This window comes from Carcharhinus amblyrhynchos, chromosome 15, assembly GCF_965287045.1.
Source record: "Carcharhinus amblyrhynchos chromosome 15, sCarAmb.v2.hapA, whole genome shotgun sequence".
Taxonomy (NCBI): Eukaryota; Metazoa; Chordata; class Chondrichthyes; order Carcharhiniformes; family Carcharhinidae; genus Carcharhinus; species Carcharhinus amblyrhynchos.
The window spans coordinates 3,014,363-3,033,741 of NC_137338.1; the positions used below are offsets into that span (position 1 = coordinate 3,014,363).

The 19,379-nt window shown below is 48.1% G+C and overlaps 1 protein-coding gene across 1 annotated transcript in view; it reads left to right on the forward strand.

Annotated features, from left to right (window-relative positions):
• robo1 (roundabout, axon guidance receptor, homolog 1 (Drosophila)) overlaps positions 1–19,379 on the forward strand; it is a 325,286-nt gene that overhangs the window by 292,533 nt on the left and 13,374 nt on the right. Inside the window, exons 23-27 of the mRNA XM_080203340.1 lie at positions 1,819–1,929; positions 3,600–3,744; positions 4,100–4,351; positions 7,405–7,829; positions 14,740–14,892. Of these exons, the coding sequence (XP_080059466.1) occupies positions 1,819–1,929; positions 3,600–3,744; positions 4,100–4,351; positions 7,405–7,829; positions 14,740–14,892 (1,086 nt within the window). The remainder of the gene's footprint in view (positions 1–1,818; positions 1,930–3,599; positions 3,745–4,099; positions 4,352–7,404; positions 7,830–14,739; positions 14,893–19,379) is intronic.

The following is a 19,379-nucleotide window of genomic DNA, read 5'->3' on the forward strand; positions in this document are numbered from 1 at the left end:
ACACGGGCAGACAGTTGAGAAGATACGAGTTGTAAGTGAGTCCAGGGAAGAGAATCTTTCATGGGTGGACACAGAAGGATGTACGGTTGGGGAAGGGGCAAGAGTCAAGGATTGTGAGTGAAAGAAGACAGTGACCCAAGCTGACCTTCTCTGTAACTGATGCAACAGGATGGGCAAGGACATGTGAAAAGGTAAAGTCAAAGAGGTGACCGTGATTACAAATCAGGGAGTTTACACGGAGAGAGAGATTTAGGGAGGATAAGAGGCCAGTAAAATCAGAGGAGAGAGAGATCGATGAATTAAGAGGGATGATGAAATCACCAAAAATGAGAAATGGCGTGGTGGCACAGTGGTTAGCACTGCTGCTTCACAGTGCCAGGGACCTGGGTTTGATTCCCAGCTTGGCTCACTGTCAGTGCGGAGTCTGCATGTTCTCCCTGTATCCGTGTGGGTTTCCTCCGCGTGCTCCAGTTTCCTCCCATAGCCTGAAAGACGTGCTGGTTAGGGTGCATTGGCCACGCTAAATTCTCTCAGTGTAACCAAACAGGCGTCAGAGTATGGTGACTAAGGGATTTTCACAGTAATTTCATTGCAGCATTAATGTAAGCTTTACTTGTGACTAATAAATAAACTTTACTTTATCATTCACTGCATAGGCTGAAGAAGGACAGTGGTATGGAAATCTTAGTGAATTTTTTATCGTACTTGTGTGGGTGGGAGAGAACACAGGTTCAAATGAGAGGTGAGAAAATGGGACATCAGGAGAGGGTCTAAGGAAGAGAGAGAGAGGCAGAGAGTGGGGAGTCACGCCAAGATGGGTTTTATGAGAATCAAGCTGGAGTGATTAGAATTGAGGAGATGTTGTCTGCTCCCCTAGATTACTGGTTCGGTAATATTACCATGGTAGACCACATTGAACTCGCTGAGTTCAGTCATAGAGGTTGGGCAATAGTTGTGACAAATTCAGACAGATTTTGCTACCCAGTGACCCATGCTGGGAAGGATGTGTGTGAGTTGTGTCGCTGTGGTAACCACACGACCAATATCCTGTGGAGTATTTCTCAGAGACTATTTTCCTCGGGTGGATGTAGCTGTTACTAGGGGGTAGGGGGTAGGGGGTTCATGGTGGGAGATATAGGAGGGATGTCCGAGGTAGGTTCTTTACTCAGAGAGTGGTTGGGGTGTGGAATGCACTGCCTGCTGTGATAGTGGAGTCGGACACTTTAGGAACTTTCAAGCGGTTATTGGATAGGAAGATGGAGCACACCAGAATGATAGGGAGTGGGATAGCTTGATCTTGGGTTTGGACATAGCTCGGCACAACATCGAGGGCCAAAGGGCCTGTCCTGTGCTGTAATGTTCTATGTTCTATTAGTTCGCAAGGGAACTGGCCACTTGGGGCAATACCAGATTGTAAGCAATGAATTAGAACCCCTGTATCTAACCCTGTGCTGTACCTGTCCTGGGAGTGTTTGATGGGGGACAGTGTAGAGGGAGCTTTACTCTGTATCTAACCCCGTGCTGTACCTGTCCTGGGAGTGTTTGATGGGGACAGTGTAGAGGGAGCTTTACTCTGTATCTAACCCCGTGCTGTACCTGTCCTGGGAGTGTTTGATGGGGGACAGTGTAGAGGGAACTTTACTCTGTATCTAACCCCGTGCTGTACCTGTCCTGGGAGTGTTTGATGGGGGACAGTGTAGAGGGAACTTTACTCTGTATCTAACCCTGTGCTGTCCCTGTCCTGGAAGTGTTTGATGGGGACAGTGTAAAGAGAGTGTGAAACCTAATTAATGTCCTTCCACCTTTCCTTCCTTTCAGATTATCGACTGGTGGAGACAAGCAGCATCCCCACAATTCCATATAATCAGGCGAGTGAGCACGGTACGAGTGGATCTTACAACAGCTCAGACCGAGGCAGCAACACATCGGGTGAGTAGCTGGTACTACCTGGCTGTTTGTGACAAAGCAGTGTATTGTGGAAGTGGTGGGATCAGTAAGCGATGCAAAACAGAGTGCGGTTAGAATGAGGAACTTGCTACCATGGAATGGCTAACAGGAAGTTAGAAAGGGACTTGTGGGGAAAAATATAGAAGATGGAGATACCCAGTATAACCAACAGTGCACTATAGCCGTCAACCCCCTCATTTCAAATGGCTCATAAATAACTGTTTGGGACTAGATCAGAATCTCCGAGGTATATTGTGAAGTTAGCCTAGACCCTAACTATTTTTGATTTTGGCATTAGTGCGAGCACTCCAGGTGTGATTTCATTGACCTACTGGGAAGCTTTTATGAAAACAAACATTATTTAACAACACAGTTAAAATATAACAAAAATAACTTTTACCAATTGAAATAATTCAACATGACAAGGTGTAATTCTTAACTGCTGGCTATCTCTGTTAGTTCCAATTTAAGCAATATCCTCATAGACATAAAGTCCTCTTCAGAATCAGTTAGCAAAATACAGACTTATAAGGGTTGCCAGTCTGCCAACATTTCAGCCTCTTTGGACAAGGATAAGGAGAGACACCCATCCTCTGACTCTCAAACAGCAGCCTCCAGAGGAAAACTTGTCTTCACACAGCAGAACTCCAGTCAGCGAGAGAGACGGAGAAAGCATCTCTTGCCTTTTTGCAGATCTCTAGTGGGAGATACCTATTTTCTTGCAGGTTCCAGACTTCAGTTTCCAGAAAAGCAGATAGACAGAAGAAAAAGGGCTACTGCTCCTGGTCAAATTGAAACTGCAACTGCCTGCTTTTTTCTCTCTGTAAGCCTAGCTCCACCCACACATGATTTTCCTCTTGTCAATCAACCTAGTCAAACGCTACTCTGAAAATCCCTGGTAACATCCCTAACGTAACACAACTGCACTAGCCCAGATTAAAACAAATACTCTAATGATTAGGAGCAATTAAGTTCCTACAGTATCAGCATGTGAGCTGCCAGTTGCAGACAAAGCGGCACCCCTAAACTGAGCTGAAGTTTAAGGCAGTCCCTTCAGGCGAAACATGACACAAAACACGTTTCTTAGAAGCACAGTATCGTCACACAATCATGGTGCTAATCTAACTCCCCTGACCCATTTATTGCTGGGATGTAAGCGGAGTGGACAGTCTCAAGACATTCCCGCACAAAACAAAGTTCAATGTTCTCAATCAAAAGAAGGAATGAAAAAAGAGGTTGACCGCACAGTTGCACCATGGAGGGGATACAGAAAGAATTTCCCCTTGTGGGGGAGAATAGAACGAGGGGCCATCAATATAAGAGTCACCGAGAAATCCAATGGGAAATTCAGAAGAACCGTCTTCACCCAGAGAGTGGGGCGAGTGTGAAACTCCCTCCCATACTACTTGGGGAAGCAAATAGTCTTGGTGTCTTTAACAGGGAACTGGATAAGTATGTGAGGGAGAGGGGAATAGAGGGCTATGACAGTAGATTGAGATGAGGAAAGAGGGAGGGAGGCTGGAGTTGAGTTTGAACACAATGTGGACCGAGTGGCCTGTTTCTTTGCTGTGAGTCCTGCTGTGAAATTCAATGTAATCCTGTCTAAACGTTCCCGCAGAAGGTCACAATCTGTTTCCCTGCTCTGGGTCTAGGGAGCCAGGGACACAAGAAGAACGTTCGGACGCCGAAATTGCCCAAACAGGGTGGCATGAACTGGGCAGACCTCCTGCCACCACCTCCAGCTCACCCGCCCCCCACAGCAGCTAATCCTGACGATTACAGCCTCACGGAGGAAAGGTACGCAGCCTTTGTTTGCTTCTCTTCGGTACCTAATGCTCCCCCCACCCCCCCCAACCACCCCACCTCCCCCCACCTTCCCCATCCCCTGTCCTGTCCACAAATACTGGTTCCCATGGACGCACTGGTTCCATGGGCAAGGACACTCAATCTTGGTACATTGGAAATTCACCCAGTGTCAGTGTCAGCTGGTATAATCACTCCTGCTTACGATGAAAGCTTGCGGAGGTCAGACCCCCACAGAGGCCTCAACACAACTGCACTCTCGCCAGTCCGAGTGAGCTTGGCAGCTCCGTGTTGTCGGCAGACTCTTTTCAACAATCTGCTTGATGCCCGCCTGTTTTTGCTTTTGCAGTTATGATCGGGAGGGGCTCTGCCCACTGCCCCCTGCCAGAATGTACCTACAGCAGGATGAGCTGGAGGAGGAGGAGGACGATGAGCGAGGTCCCACACCGCCAATCCGCGGGGCAGCCTCGTCTCCAGCAGCTGTGTCCTACAGTCACCAGTCCACTGCCACCCTCACACCCTCACCACAGGAGGAACTCATGCCCATGTTACAGGACAGTCAGGAGAACCTGGCACTTATCCAAGCTGGAAGCGAGCGCAGGTAACTGCAAATGGACAGTGCAGCTGCACAGAACATACCGCTCACATGTATATCTACACCCAACTGTTACCCACACGCACACCCGCTCACCCACACACCCATTTAACCATCCACCCGTTCACACAGACTCCCATTCACGCACACACCCGTTCTCACACACACCCGTTTACCCACAAACACACACACACACACACACACACAAATGCATGCACGGAGACATAAACATTTACACACATGCACACACATACATACACACCCTGCACGGCGGCACAGTGGTTAGCACGGCTGCCTCATAGCGTCAGAGACCCGGGTTTGATTCCTGGCTTGGGTCACTATCTGTGAGGAGTTCGCACATTCTCCACATGTCTGCGTGGGTTTCCTTCCCTATTCTGAAAGACGTGCTGGTTAGGTGCATTGATCCAAACAGGTGCTGGAGTATGATGACGAGGGGATTTTCACAACATTGCAGTGTTAATGTAAGCTTACATGCGACAATAATAAATAAACTTAAACTGAAAACTTAACACACAGACAAACATATGTTTCCATGTATGTGATTTAGACAGATGCATACAAACAGAGACATACATGGCCACTCACAGAAAACCATATACATATAGACAGTTATATGTATCACAAAGCACAGACAGTCATACGAACACATAAAATAGATATTGGAGGGCACAGTGGTTAGCACTGCTGCCTCACAGTGCCAGGGACCTGGGTTCGATTCCGGCCTTAGGTGACTGTGTGAAGTTTGCATGTTCTCCGTGTCTTCGTGGGTTTCCTTCAGGAGCTCCGGTTTGCTCCCAAACTCAAAGGATGTGCAGATTAAAGGAATTGGCTATGACAAATGTGCGCCATTATGGGTTTAGGAGCTCTGTCGGACAGTCAATGCAGACTCGATGGGCCGAATGGCCTCTTTTGCACTGTGATGATTCTATGTTGTGACTGTGTACCACAACTTGTTAGAGATACGTTACTGTTGTGTAGTTCCTTGAGGGAGTGCCGCACTGTCAGAGAGTCAGTGCTGAGGGAGCGCCACACTGTCAGAGGGTCAGTGCTGAGGGAGTGCCGCACTGTCAGAGGGTCAGTACTGAGGGAGTGCCGCACTGTCAGAGGGTCAGTACTGAGGGAGCGCCGCACTGTCAGAGGGTCAGTACTGAGGGAGTGCCGCACTGTCAGAGGGTCAGTGCTGAGGGAGTGCCGCACTGTCAGAGGGTCAGTACTGAGGGAGTGCCGCACTGTCAGAGGGTCAGTACTGAGGGAGTGCCGCACTGTCAGAGGGTCAGTGCTGAGGGAGCGCCGCACTGTCAGAGGGTCAGTGCTGAGGGAGTGCCGCACTATCAGGGGGTCAGTACTGAGGGAGCGCTGCACTGTCAGAGGGTCAGTGCTGAGGGAGTGCCGCACTGTCAGAGGGTCAGTACTGAGGGAGTGCTGCACTGTCAGAGGGTCAGTGCTGAGGGAGTGCCACACTGTCAGAGGGTCAGTGCTGAGGGAGTGCCGCACTGTCAGAGGGTCAGTACTGAGGCAGTGCCGCACTGTCAGAGGGTCAGTACTGAGGGAGTGCTGCACTGTCAGAGGGTCAGTGCTGAGGGAGTGCCACACTGTCAGAGGGTCAGTGCTGAGGGAGTGCCGCACTGTCAGAGGGTCAGTAATGCAGCATGAAACATTAAACACAATACCTGTCTGGTTGTTCCAGATGAATGCACAAACTCAATTTTGAAGATGGGAAGACATAGAACATAGAAAAACTACCGCACAAACAGGCCCTTCGGCCCACAAGTTGCGCCAATGATATCCCTACCTACTAGGCTACCTATAACCCTCAATTCTATTAAGTCCCATGTACTCATCCAGGAGTCTCTTAAAAGACCCCAGTGAGTTCACCTCCACCACCACCGACGGCAGCCGATTCCACTCACTCACCACCTTCTGAGTGAAAAACTTACCCTTGACATCTCCTCTGTACCTACTCCCCAGCACCTTAAACCTGTGTCCTCTCGTAGCGACCATTTCAGCCCTGGGAAATAGCCTCCAAGAATCCACCCTATCTATACCTCTCAACATCTTATACACCTCCATCAGGTCACCTCTCATCCTTCGTCTCTCCAGGGAGAAGAGACCTAGTTCCCTCAACCTATCCTCATCAGGCATGCCACCCAATCCAGGCAACATCCTTGTAGGTCTCCTCTGCACCTTTCCAATAGCTTCCACATCCTTCCTGTAATGAGGCGATGTTCTCCCCAGTGCCCTGGTGATGCTAGTCCCTCAGCACCAACATCATTAACATTGATTAGCTGCTCATTATCACATGGCTGGTGATGCGAGCTCACTATGAGTACATTGGCTGCTGTGTCTTCCAACTTTACAACGGCAAATTCAGTTTCAAACTCCATCATTGGGGTGAAGCAGTGACACGTGAGTCTGGTTGGGGTTGCACAGTGTTAGCACTGCTGCCTCTCAGCACCTAGGGATCTGGGTTCGATTCCCAGCTTGGGTCACTGTGTGGAGTTTGCACATTCTCCCCGCGTCAGCGTGGGTTTCCTCCACGTGCTCCGGTTTCCTCCCACAGTCTGAAAGACATGCTGGTTAGGGTGCATTGGCCATGCTAAATTCTCCCTCGGTGTACCTGAACAGGCGCTGGAGTGTGGTGACCAGTGGATTTTCACAGTAACTTCATTGCGGTGTTAATGTAAGCCTGCTTGTGACACGAATAAATAAACTATAACTGTTTTAACTTCTCAATGATGGACTTTATCTGGCATTGAGACAGCACTGAGCCAATGTCCAAAGATGTGCGAGTTGGGTTGATTGGCCATGCCCCATCATGGCTAGTACTACCGAATAAACCTGTTGGACTTTAACCTGGTGTTGTGAGACCTCTGACTGTGCATGCCGCATAGTGTCAGGGCAATTAGCAGGGTGGGGTTACGGGAATGAGATGTGGATGGGATTGTGGTAGGTGCAGACTCGATGGGCCGAATGGTCTCCTTCTGCACTGTTGGGATTCTCTGATTTATTGTGCTCTAAAGCTGTGATCCCCCCCTCAGGCGCCACCCCGTCAGCCCTCCGCCTCCGCCGAGACCCGTCTCCCCCTCGCACACGTACGGCTACATCTCCGGGCCGCTGGTCTCCGACATGGACACAGATGCCCCCGAGGAGGAGGAGGAGGAGGAGGAAGAGGAGGATGTGGAAGTGGCCAAGATGAACAGCCGCCGGCTGCTACTCCGTGGACTAGAGCAGACACCCGCCTCCAGCGTGGGCGACCTGGAAAGCTCCGTCACCGGCTCCATGATCAACGGCTGGGGCTCTGCCTCCGAGGAGGATGCTAACAGCTCCAGCGGCCGCTCCAGCGCTGTCAGTTCCTCCGACGGCTCCTTCTTCACCGACGCTGATTTTGCACACGCTGTCGCAGCAGCTGCTGAGTATGCCGGACTGAAAGTAGCTCGACACCAGATACAGGAGACAGCAGCAGGTGTGTACAGAGCCCACTCTACACTGTCCCCATAACACACTCCCAGGACAGGTACAGCACGGGGTTAGATACAGAGTAAAGCTCCCTCTACATGGGTGTCGTCTATAGGCCCCCGAATAATGATCTGGAGGTGGGGCGGGCTGTTAACGCGCAAATAAGTGCGGCGTGCAGGAATGGGACGGCAGTAGTTATGGGGGATTTCAATCTGCATATTGATTGGTCGACCCATGTTGGACGAGGTGGGCTCGAGGAGGAGTTCTTGGAATGCTGCCGGGATAGTTTCCTGGAACAGTGTGTGTTGGAGCCGACGAGGGAGCGAGCTATCTTGGATCTGGTGCTATGTAATGAGGCGGGTAGAATTAGGGACCTTGAGGTGAAGGATCCTCTTGGAGAGAGTGATCATTGTATGGTGGAGTTTCTGTTGCAGATGGAGGAGGAGAAAGTGGGTTCCCGGACACGTGTCCTTTGTTTGAATAGAGGGGAGTATGGTAGGATGAGAGAAGAATTGGCGAATGTGGACTGGGGGAGCGCGTTGGAAGGTAGGTCTGCTGAGGAGCAGTGGAGGATCTTTAAGGAGATCTTTCTTGGTGCTCAGCAGAAATTTATTCCGATGGTCAAAAAGGACAGTAGGAAGAGAGGTAATAAGCCGTGGATAACGAAGGAGGTGAAGGAAAGTGTTAAATTAAAAGCGGAGGAATTTAGAGTAGCTAAGAGCAGTGGGCGAGAAGAGGATTGGGAAAGGTTTAAATGTCAACAAAGATTGACAAAAAAGTTGATAAAGGAGGGTAGAAGAAGCTATGAAGCTGGGCTAGCACTTAATATAAAAAAGGATAGCAAGAGTTTTTATAAATATATAAAAAGGAAGAGGCTGGCTAGGGTGAACGTTGGTCCCTTAGCGGATGAGAAAGGGGACCTAGTGGTAGGGGATGGGGATATGGCTAAGGTCTTGAATAACTTTTTTGTTTCTGTCTTCACGGAGGAGGACGTGAATAATTTGCCGGGTGTTAGCGATGGAAAGGTGGTAGGACTGGAGGGTCTTAATGACATTACTGTTACTAGAGAGGTGGTGCGCGACAGACTGGAGGGGCTGATTGTGGACAAGTCCCCAGGACCGGATGGAATGCATCCGAGGGTTCTGAAAGAAATGGCGGAGGTGATAGTGGATGCCTTGGTGGTTATTTTCCAGACGTCGCTGGATTCCGGGGAAGTGCCGGAGGATTGGAAAACGGCTAATGTTACGCCGTTGTTTAAGAAGGGTGCCAGGCAAAAGGCGGGGAATTACAGGCCGGTTAGTTTAACGTCTGTGGTAGGTAAAATGTTAGAATCCGTCATTAAGGAGGAAATTGCGAGGCATCTTGAAGGCAATTGCTTGATAGGGCAGACGCAACACGGTTTCATTAAAGGGAAGTCGTGTCTGACAAATTTACTGGAGTTCTATGAGGATGTGTCTAGGGCGGTGGATAGAGGAGAGCCGGTGGATGTGGTCTTTCTGGATTTTCAGAAGGCGTTTGATAAGGTACCTCACAAGAGGTTACTGCAGAAGGTCAGAGGACATGGAGTTGGGGGTAGGGTGTTAGCGTGGATAGAGGATTGGTTGTCAAATAGGAGGCAGAGAGTGGGGGTCAATGGGTGCTATTCGGATTGGCGGTTGGTGACTAGTGGAGTGCCCCAGGGGTCGGTGCTGGGGCCTCAGCTATTTACCATTTATATAGATGATCTGGAGGAGGGAACCGAGTGTAGGGTGTCGAAATTTGCTGATGACACCAAGATTGGGGGAAGGGCAAATTGTGCGGAGGGTGTGGAGAGTCTGCAGAAGGATCTAGATAGGCTGGGCGAATGGGCCAGGAAATGGCAAATGGAATTTAATGTTGGCAAGTGTGAGGTGGTCCACTTTGGTAGGAAGAATGGTAGGAAGGACTATTACTTACGTGGCGAAAAACTGCAGCAGGCGACGGTGCAGAGGGACCTCGGGGTCCTTGTGCATGAGTCGCAAAAACCCAGCCTGCAGGTGCAGCAGGTGGTCAGGAAGGCGAATGGGATGCTGGCCTTCATAGCGAGGGGGATTGAATATAAAAGTAGGGAGGTCTTGCTGCAGCTGTATAGGGCATTGGTGAGGCCGCAGCTGGAGTACTGTGTGCAGTTTTGGGCGCCGCACCTGCGCAAGGATATTTTGGCCTTGGAGGGAGTGCAGAGGAGGTTTACGAGGCTGATACCGGAGTTGAGGGGGTTGAGCTATGAGGAGAGGCTGAATAAACTAGGCTTGTACTCGTTAGAGTTTAGAAGAATGAGGGGAGATCTCATTGAGACGTATAAGATGATGAATGGGATGGATAGGATAGAGGTGGAAAGACTCTTCCCGCTCAAAAAAGACAGTAGGACTAGGGGGCACAGCCTCAAGATAAAGGGGAGGCAGTTCAGAACGGAGTTGAGGAGGAACTTCTTCACTCAAAGGGTGATGAATCTCTGGAATTCTCTGCCCGTTGAAGTGGTGGAGGCTGCCTCGCTAAATATTTTTAAGAAGCGGGTTGATGGGTTTTTGATAAGAGAGGGGATTAAGGGTTATGGGGAGAGGGCGGGAAAGTGGAACTGAGCCACGACAGATCAGCCATGATCTTATTGAATGGCGGGGCAGGCTCGAAGGGCCAGATGGCCTACTCCTGCTCCTATTTCTTATGTTCTTATGTTCTTATGTTCTTACACTGTCCCCCATCAAACACTCCCAGGACAGGTACAGCACAGGGTTAGATACAGAGTAAAGCTCCCTCTACACTGTCCCCCATCAAACACTCCCAGGACAGGTACAGCACGGGGTTAGATACAGAGTAAAGCTCCCTCTACACTGTCCCCCATCAAACACTCCCAGGACAGGTACAGCACAGGGTTAGATACAGAGTAAAGCTCCCTCTACACTGTCCCCCATCAAACACTCCCAGGACAAGTACAGCACGGGGTTAGATACAGAGTAAAGCTCCCTCTACACTGTCCCCATCAAACACTCCCAGGACAGGTACAGCACAGGGTTAGATACAGAGTAAAGCTCCCTCTACACTGTCCCCCATCAAACACTCCCAGGACAGGTACAGCACAGGGTTAGATACAGAGTAAAGCTCCCTCTACACTGTCCCCCATCAAACACTCCCAGGACAGGTACAGCACAGGGTTAGATACAGAGTAAAGCTCCCTCTACACTGTCCCCCATCAAACACTCCCAGGACAGGTACAGCACGGGGTTAGATACAGAGTAAAGCTCCCTCGACACTGTCCCCATCAAACACTCCCAGGACAGGTACAGCACAGGGTTAGATACAGAGTAAAGCTCCCTCTACACTGTCCCCCCATCAAACACTCCCAGGACAGGTACAGCATGGGGTTAGATACAGAGTAAAGCTCCCTCTGCACTGTCCCCCCCATCAAACACTCCCAGGAAATATTTTGTTTAAGATTTTTTGATTCCAGTTTTAAAGATACAAAGCGAGTGCTCAGAGTGGACCAGGCAAACCCGAATCCATTCCTTGCTTGCTCCAAAAACCAAATTCAAATTCAAATTGAATCCAATTCAAGGTCCCCTCGAGAGAGACAGACAAGATCAAAGCTGACAAGATAAAGCACTGCATCCTATCTTGGGCTTGATCTGATGTCTGATCTCAGCCAAAAGGCCGAGAAGCAATGGGGGTGACGCACCAATGGAAATACTTGCTTGATTGCCAAAGAATTTATTTCTTGCGGCTTTAACTTTTGATGAACAGAATCCACATTCGACCCAAGCGAACTGCTTAATGAAGCTTCTTTCTCTTGTTAGTCGCCCCGAGGCATTGGTTTAATTTAACCTCATTAGTTTCATGATTGGTGCTAAATATGCGAAGCTGGAACGAGCCAATCAGCATCCATGAATTCAACCTGGTGGAGGTAGATTTGTTGTGAGCTGAATCTAATGAGTGAGCCGTGTTGACCCCTCACTGCTGCGCACACACCATTCCAGTGTTTCACAGAGATCAGGCGTAGAATCAGTGAGAGGTGACACCAAAAATTAATATCCAGAACGCCTCAAATTGTATTAAAAATTAACATTGTGAAAAGATCCCTGTAATCAGTTCCAGAATATAAAACATTATTGTAGTTATTAATTCATATTGAACATTGAGGTTAATCATTTATTCATATGCATCCATCCTCTCAATAGATAGCTCTTAGTTTCTTATTCAGTGCTCTGCCAATATTCCTTTGTATCCAGTCTCAGTATGTGAGTATCCCTGACAAAGCTATTGCCTATCCATGGCTGCCCTGATGGGCAGAGGGCAGCTGTGGTGGACTGGAGTCACGTATAGTCCCAGATCTCTCTATCCCTCAGTTAGATAGGCAGCAGTACAGAGATGGTTCTCCAAGCTAGATCCTGGGAGGATGTGGGCATATAATGAGGGAACGGTCGACCAAGTCAGATCACTACTCATTAGAGGCAGGAAGAATGGGAGGTGATCTTATTGAGGGGTATGAGGTGGTTAAGAAGATGTTTTCCCCTTGTAGGAGAGTCCAAGCTCGACAACTTAGAAGGTGGCGCAGCAGTTAGCACAGCAGCCTCACAGCACCAGGGACCCGGGTTCAATTCCAGCCTCAGGTGACTGTGCGGAGTTTGCACATTCTCCCCATGTCTGCGTGGGTTTTCTTTGGGTGCTCCGGTTTCCTCCCACAGTCCAAAGATATGCAGTTTAGGTTGATGGGACGTGGTAAATTGCTCCATAATGTCAGGGGGACTAGCAGGGTAAACATGTGGGGTTTGGGGGAATAGGGCCTGGGTGGGATTGTTGTCGGTACAGATGCGATGGGGTGAATGGCCTCCTTCTGCACTGAAGGGTTTCTAATGATAGCACTGTATAAAGAGAAGAGGAGCCTCCACAGCGATGTGAAGGAATTTCTCCTCTCGGAGCATCATTCTCTTTCGGAATTCTGAATCCAGCCATTGAACGTATACTCAAGGCTGGGTTATGTAGAATCTTATGGTGTAGGTGGAGGCCATTCGGTCTAATGGGCCTGCAATCCCACACAGGCCCTATCCCCATAACCCCATGCATCTATCCTAGCTAGGCACTCTGACACTAAGGGGCAATTTAGCATGGCCAATCCACTTAACCAACACATCCTTAGAGTTTGGAAGGAAACCGGAGCACCTGGAGGAAACCCACACAGACATGGGGAGAATGTGCAAACTCCACACAGACAGTGACCCAAGCTGGGAATCGAACCCAGGACCCTGGAGCTGCGAGACAGCAGTGCTAACCACTGTGCCACCGTGCTGGGTAGAGCTTTGATTGACAATCAAGTTAAGGGCTGTGGTGGCAGGCAGGAAAGTAAAGTACAGGTCAGGATCAAATCAACCATGATTGTATGGAATGACGGAGCAGGCTGAACGAGCTGGATGGGCCTCCTCGTAGAAACATAGAAACTGGAGGTAGGAATAGGCCATTTGGCCCTTCTCCTATTTCCTATCACCGAAAGGACTGATTGAATTAGTCTGACAATCCAACAGCTTCATCATCCGTAAACCACATTGGTTATTTTTTAAGCTGAATTCTAATTTATGGCATTAATTCCAATTTCAATCTGTGGCATTATGACTGCCCTGCCATTTGGGTAGAAGTTCAGCACCCCCCCACCCGCCTCCGTACCTCCCCCCACCGCCCCCCCACTCCTGGTGGGAAGGGCTGGAAAATCCAACCTTAAGTCTTTCTTTTTCCTTCTGATCTGAGTATGAGATTCACATGGGAGCAGGAGTAGGCCATCTGGCCCCTCCAGCCTGCTCCGCCATTTAATAAGATCATGGCTGATCTTTTCGTGGACTCAGTTCCACTTACCCGCCCGCTCGCCATAACCCTTAATTCCTTTATTGTTCAACAATCTATCGATCCTTGCCTTAAAAACATTCAGCGAGGTAGCCTCAACTGCTTCACTGGACAGGGAATTCCACAGATAAAGGAGCATTTCAGTGGCAGCTGGAGATCACTGGGGGGGTTCACCACAAATAAAGCACTGGGAGAGAGATTGGGAAATACCAAATAGGATCTTTTCAAGTTTCTGGAATCACAAAATTGATACAAGAGAGAAGAAGGCTGATTAATCCATACTTCCGTCCCCGCTTCCTGAAACTGCAACTCAGCCTGTCCCATTCAAGCTATTTCTGTGCAACCCTGCAAAGTATTTCCCTCCACATGTTTATTCCTGTTAAAGGGGCAGTGTCACTATCACAGGTGATGGCCTAGTGGTATTATCGCTGGACTATTAATCCAGAAACTCAGCTATTCTGGGGACCCAGGTTCAAATCCCATCACGGCAGATGGTGGAATTTGAATTCAATTAAAAAAATGTGGAATTAAGAATCTACTGATAACCGTGAAGCCATTGTTGATTGTCAGAACAACCCATCTGATTCACTAATGTCCTTTAGGGAAGGAAATCTGCTGTTCTTATCCTGGTCTGGCCTACATGTGACTCCAGTGCCACAGCAATGTGGCTGAATCGCAACTGCCCTCCAAGGGCAACTAGGGATGGGTAATAAATGCTGGCTGCATACCGAGTCTCTACTAGCTTTTGGAGCGCTTGCTGCTCCTTCGTCAGGTGAGCAGTGAGCGCTCCGAAAGCTAGTAACATTTGCTACCAAATAAACCTGTTGGACTTTAACCTGGTGTTGTCAGACTTCTTACTGTGTTTACTCCAGTCCAACGCCGGCATCTCCACATCATGGAGAGGATGAGAGCAGAGGTCTGGAGGAAAGAAAGATGAAGATTAAGGGAAGCACTGAAGAATGATGAAATGGAGAGGTCTGAATGGTTGGAGTGATGCTTGCCCAGTTAGCTGGCTGAATGGATTCATTTCTACCAATAGTAAAACTCATTCTCCTTCTTTCCCTCGATCACCACAGGCCGTCGACACTTCCCCTCGTCACACTGTCCACGTCCCACCAGTCCCTTCTCCACTGACAGCAATGCAAGCGCCGCTGTGATGCAGAAGTCCCGTCCGATGAAGAAGCTGAAACACCAAGCAGGGCATGTGCGTCGAGAGATCTTCACTGACGGTGCGTATGACACAGGTGACCTTCAACTCCTCTTGCAAGCCAAAGCAGAGGAAGCCTCTCGCTGAACTCAAACCCTGAGTGCTGACATGGAATGGGTCACTCATTGATGCAGACTCGGCTCAGTCCAGGGTTCCAGTTGACCAAACCCTCGCTCAGTGTGTGACTCAGGAGACTTCCACACTAACCTGAGGAACCCTCATTGTTCTAATCACCAAACCATTCAATCCTTCCGTGTTCAAGCCCAGTCACGGGGGGAAGGAATTTACACTTGCATTGGGAATGAATGCTTCAATCAAATGTTTAGATGAGGAGTTGTGTGGAACTCGAGTGTTTGCAAAGGCATTTCAACCATTGAGGTTGTGTTAAATGGGAGGGAATGGGGAAGGGTTTTGTCCGTTGGGGTTCTTATACAATGGAATGGATTGTGTAGTGTTTTTCCTGTTCCTTTGATGTTTCCCTCTGTTTTCTCCCTCAGTTCCTCACTGTCATTTGTTTGTGACTTCATTTTTGTCAGTTTATTTTCTCTGTCTGATTTTCTTTTCTTTTTGGGGCCATTCACGGCCAGCTGCTGTGTCTAGAGAGGGCGGAGAATTTGGCACTCAGCCAATCTCCATTCATTGCAGTGGGACAGGAGAATCTGGGCTGCAAGCAAAGTCGGAGCATCCAACCCATTGAGTCTCTTACAGCATTCAGTGGGATCATGGCTGATCTTAACTCCATAGGCCCAGCTTTGTCCCCCATACCATCAGATCATCAGCTAATCACCCCAAACCCCTCGATTCCAGTCTGTATCTCACTCCCGGGATCTGTAATTCTATATATAAACCACCCTGAACCCCTCGATTAGATTCCAGTCTGCAACTCACTCCCAGGTATTTGGTATGCTATATATAAACTGCCCCAAACCCCTTGATGAGACACCAGTCTGTAACACTCCCGGTTATCTGTTATTCTATATATAAACCACCCCAAACCCCTCGATTAGATTCCAGTCTGTAACTCACTCCCGGGTATCTGTTATTCTGTATGTAAACCATCCCGAACCCCTTGATTAGATTCCAGTCTGTAACTCACTCCCGGGTATCTGTAATTCTATATATAAACCACCCCAAACCCCTCAATTAGATTCCAGTCTGTAACTCACTCCCAGGTATTTGGTATGCTATATATAAACTGCCCCAAACCCCTTGATGAGACACCAGTCTGTAACACTCCCGGGTATCTGTTATTCTATATATAAACCACCCCAAACCCCTCGATTAGATTCCAGTCTGTAACTCACTCCCGGGTATCTGCTATTCTATATATAAACCACCCTGAACCCCTCGATTAGATTCTAGTCTGTAACTCACTCCCGGGTATCTGTTATTCTATATGTAAACAACCCTGAACCCCTCGATTAGATTCCAGTCTGTAACTCACTCCCGGGTATCTGTTATTTTATATATAAACCACCCTGAACCCCTCGATTAGATTCCAGTCTGTAACTCACTCCCGGGTATCTGTTATTCTATATGTAAACCACCCCAAACCCCTCAATTAGACTCTAGTCTGTAACTCACTCCCGGGTATCTGTTATTCTATATGTAAACCACCCTGAACCCCTCGATTAGACTCCAGTCTGTAACTCACTCCCAGGTATCTGCTATTCTATATATAAACCACCCCGACCCCCTCGATTAGATTCCAGTCTGTAACTCACTCCCGGGTATCTGTTATTCTATATATAAACCATCCCGAACCCCTCGATTAGACTCCAGTCTGTAACTCACTCCCGGGTATCTGTTATTCTATATATAAACCACCCCAAACCCCTCGATTAGATTCCAGTCTGTAACTCACTCCCGGGTATCTGCTATTCTATATATAAACCACCCTGAACCCCTCGATTAGATTCCAGTCTGTAACTCACTCCCGGGTATCTGTTATTCTATATGTAAACGACCCTGAACCCCTCGATTAGATTCCAGTCTGTAACTCACTCCCGGGTATCTGTTATTTTATATATAAACCACCCTGAACCCCTCGATTAGATTCCAGTCTGTAACTCACTCCCGGGTATCTGTTATTCTATATGTAAACCACCCCAAACCCCTCGATTAGACTCTAGTCTGTAACTCACTCCCGGGTATCTGTTATTCTATATATAAACCACCCCGACCCCCTCGATTAGATTCCAGTCTGTAACTCACTCCCGGGTATCTGTTATTCTATATATAAACCACCCCGAACCCTTCGATTAGATTCCAGTCTGTAACTCACTCCCGGGTATCTGTTATTTTATATATAAACCACCCTGAACCCCTCGATTAGATTCCAGTCTGTAACTCACTCCCGGGTATCTGTTATTCTATATATAAACCACCCCGAACCCCTCGATTAGATTCCAGTCTGTAACTCACTCCCGGGTATCTGTTATTCTATATATAAACCATCCCGAACCCCTCGATTAGACTCCAGTCTGTAACTCACTCCCGGCTATCTGTAATTCTATATATAAACCACCCTGAACCCCTCGATTAGATTCCTGTCTGTAACTCACTCCCAGGTATTTGGTATGCTATATATAAACTGCCCCAAACACCTTGATGAGACACCAGTCTGTAACACTCCCGGGTATCTGTTATTCTATATATAAACCACCCCAAACCCCTCGATTAGATTCCAGTCTGTAACTCACTCCCGGGTATCTGTTATTTTGTATGTAAACCACCCCGAACTCCTCGATTAGATTGTAGACTGTAACTCACTCCCGGGTATCTGTTATTCTATATGAAAACCACTCCGAACCCCTTGATTAGATTCCAGTCTGTAACTCACTCCCGGGTATCTGTTATTCTATATATAAACCACCCCGAACCCTTCGATTAGATTCCAGTCTGTAACTCACTCCCGGGTATCTGTTATTCTATATATAAACCACCCCCACCCCCTCGATTAGATTCCAGTCTGTAACTCACTCCCGGGTATCTGTTATTTTATATATAAACCACCCTGAACCCCTCGATTAGATTCCAGTCTGTAACTCACTCCCGGGTATCTGTTATTCTATATATAAACCACCCTGAACCCCTCGATTAGATTCCAGTCTGTAACTCACTCCCGGGTATCTGTTATTCTATATATAAACCACCCCGAACCCCTCAATTAGATTCCAGTCTGTAACTCACTCCCGGGTATCTGTTATTCTATATATAAACCACTCCGAACCTGCTTTTAGTTTCCTTTCTCTATCTGGTCCCTTGGTATCTATTATTTTATGAACTAAGCCTTTATTGTTGCTGAGCTAGTTCCTGCGGAATTGTCCCAGGTACTAGGATTGCCCTATTTTGGAGGAGAGGAAGGTTGAAGTGAGAGTAAGCGAGTTGTGTAGTGTAAGCAACAGTGAAAGCACAAATTGCAATGAGGGGCAGAGGCGGTTCAAACCAGGTCCACGGAACTTTAATGCGATTCATTACCAGATATAATCGCAACAGCGGAGGCCCTCAGGGTTAGGATTGAGTTGAGAGAACAATAATAATCAAACGGAAGATTAAAATAGATCGGGAGTTTGTGTGCCTAAACCCCTGATATTAGGAAGTCACTGCCAGGGGTGATTGTATAATGAAAAAGCTGACTTGGAGGCCGGGAAACGCAATGTGGTTTTGTGTGAGGAAAATTAGATTGAAAAAGAACAGGGTATTTAATTAGAGGGCAATCCAGCAGGGTCAACTTGCAAACCAGGTGTTTTCAATTAAACAGGATGCAGCCATAAAGCCATTGGCTTCTCTGATGAATATTAAACGCTTCTAGCCAGTTTGTAGAATTATACCTTAGCACGGCAGCCATCGTATCGAATATTCCTCGTTCCCTTAGCCGCATCACAGATCCCCCAGCTTCTCCACATCCGGTGGAACAATGGGAAAATGTCATGTCCGTTGTGGAACTCAGCGGGAAGGCTGAAGTTACTGTCGCTTCTTCCTGATGATGTCCCAAAGTGCTTCGTAACTAACTGAGGTGGCAATGTAGGAAACACAGCAGGGAATTTGCGCGCAGCAAGATCCCACGGACCCACATTGTGAGAATGACCAAATAGTCAGATAACAAAGAACAAAGAAGGTCAGGATCAGGCTCTTTGACCCCCCAAGCCTGCACTGACCAGGCTGCCTTACTAAACTAAAGCCCCCTACCCTTCCGGGGACCATATCCCTCCATTCCCATCCTGATCATGTATTTGTCAAGACCTCTTAAAAGTTACTATGGTCACTGCTTCCACTACCTCCCCCGGCAGTGAGTTCCAGGGACCCACCACCCACTGTGTAAAAAAATTGCCTTGTACATCTCCTTTAAACCTATACGATTGTTGTGAATACCAGATGAGTTTTTACAGTAATCAACAAAGGTTTCATTGTTATCATTGGGCTTTTAATGCCAAATTTTCACTGAATTCAAATTTCACCAGCTACCATAGTGGGCCTCTGGATTCTAGTCTCATGGCAATACCACTA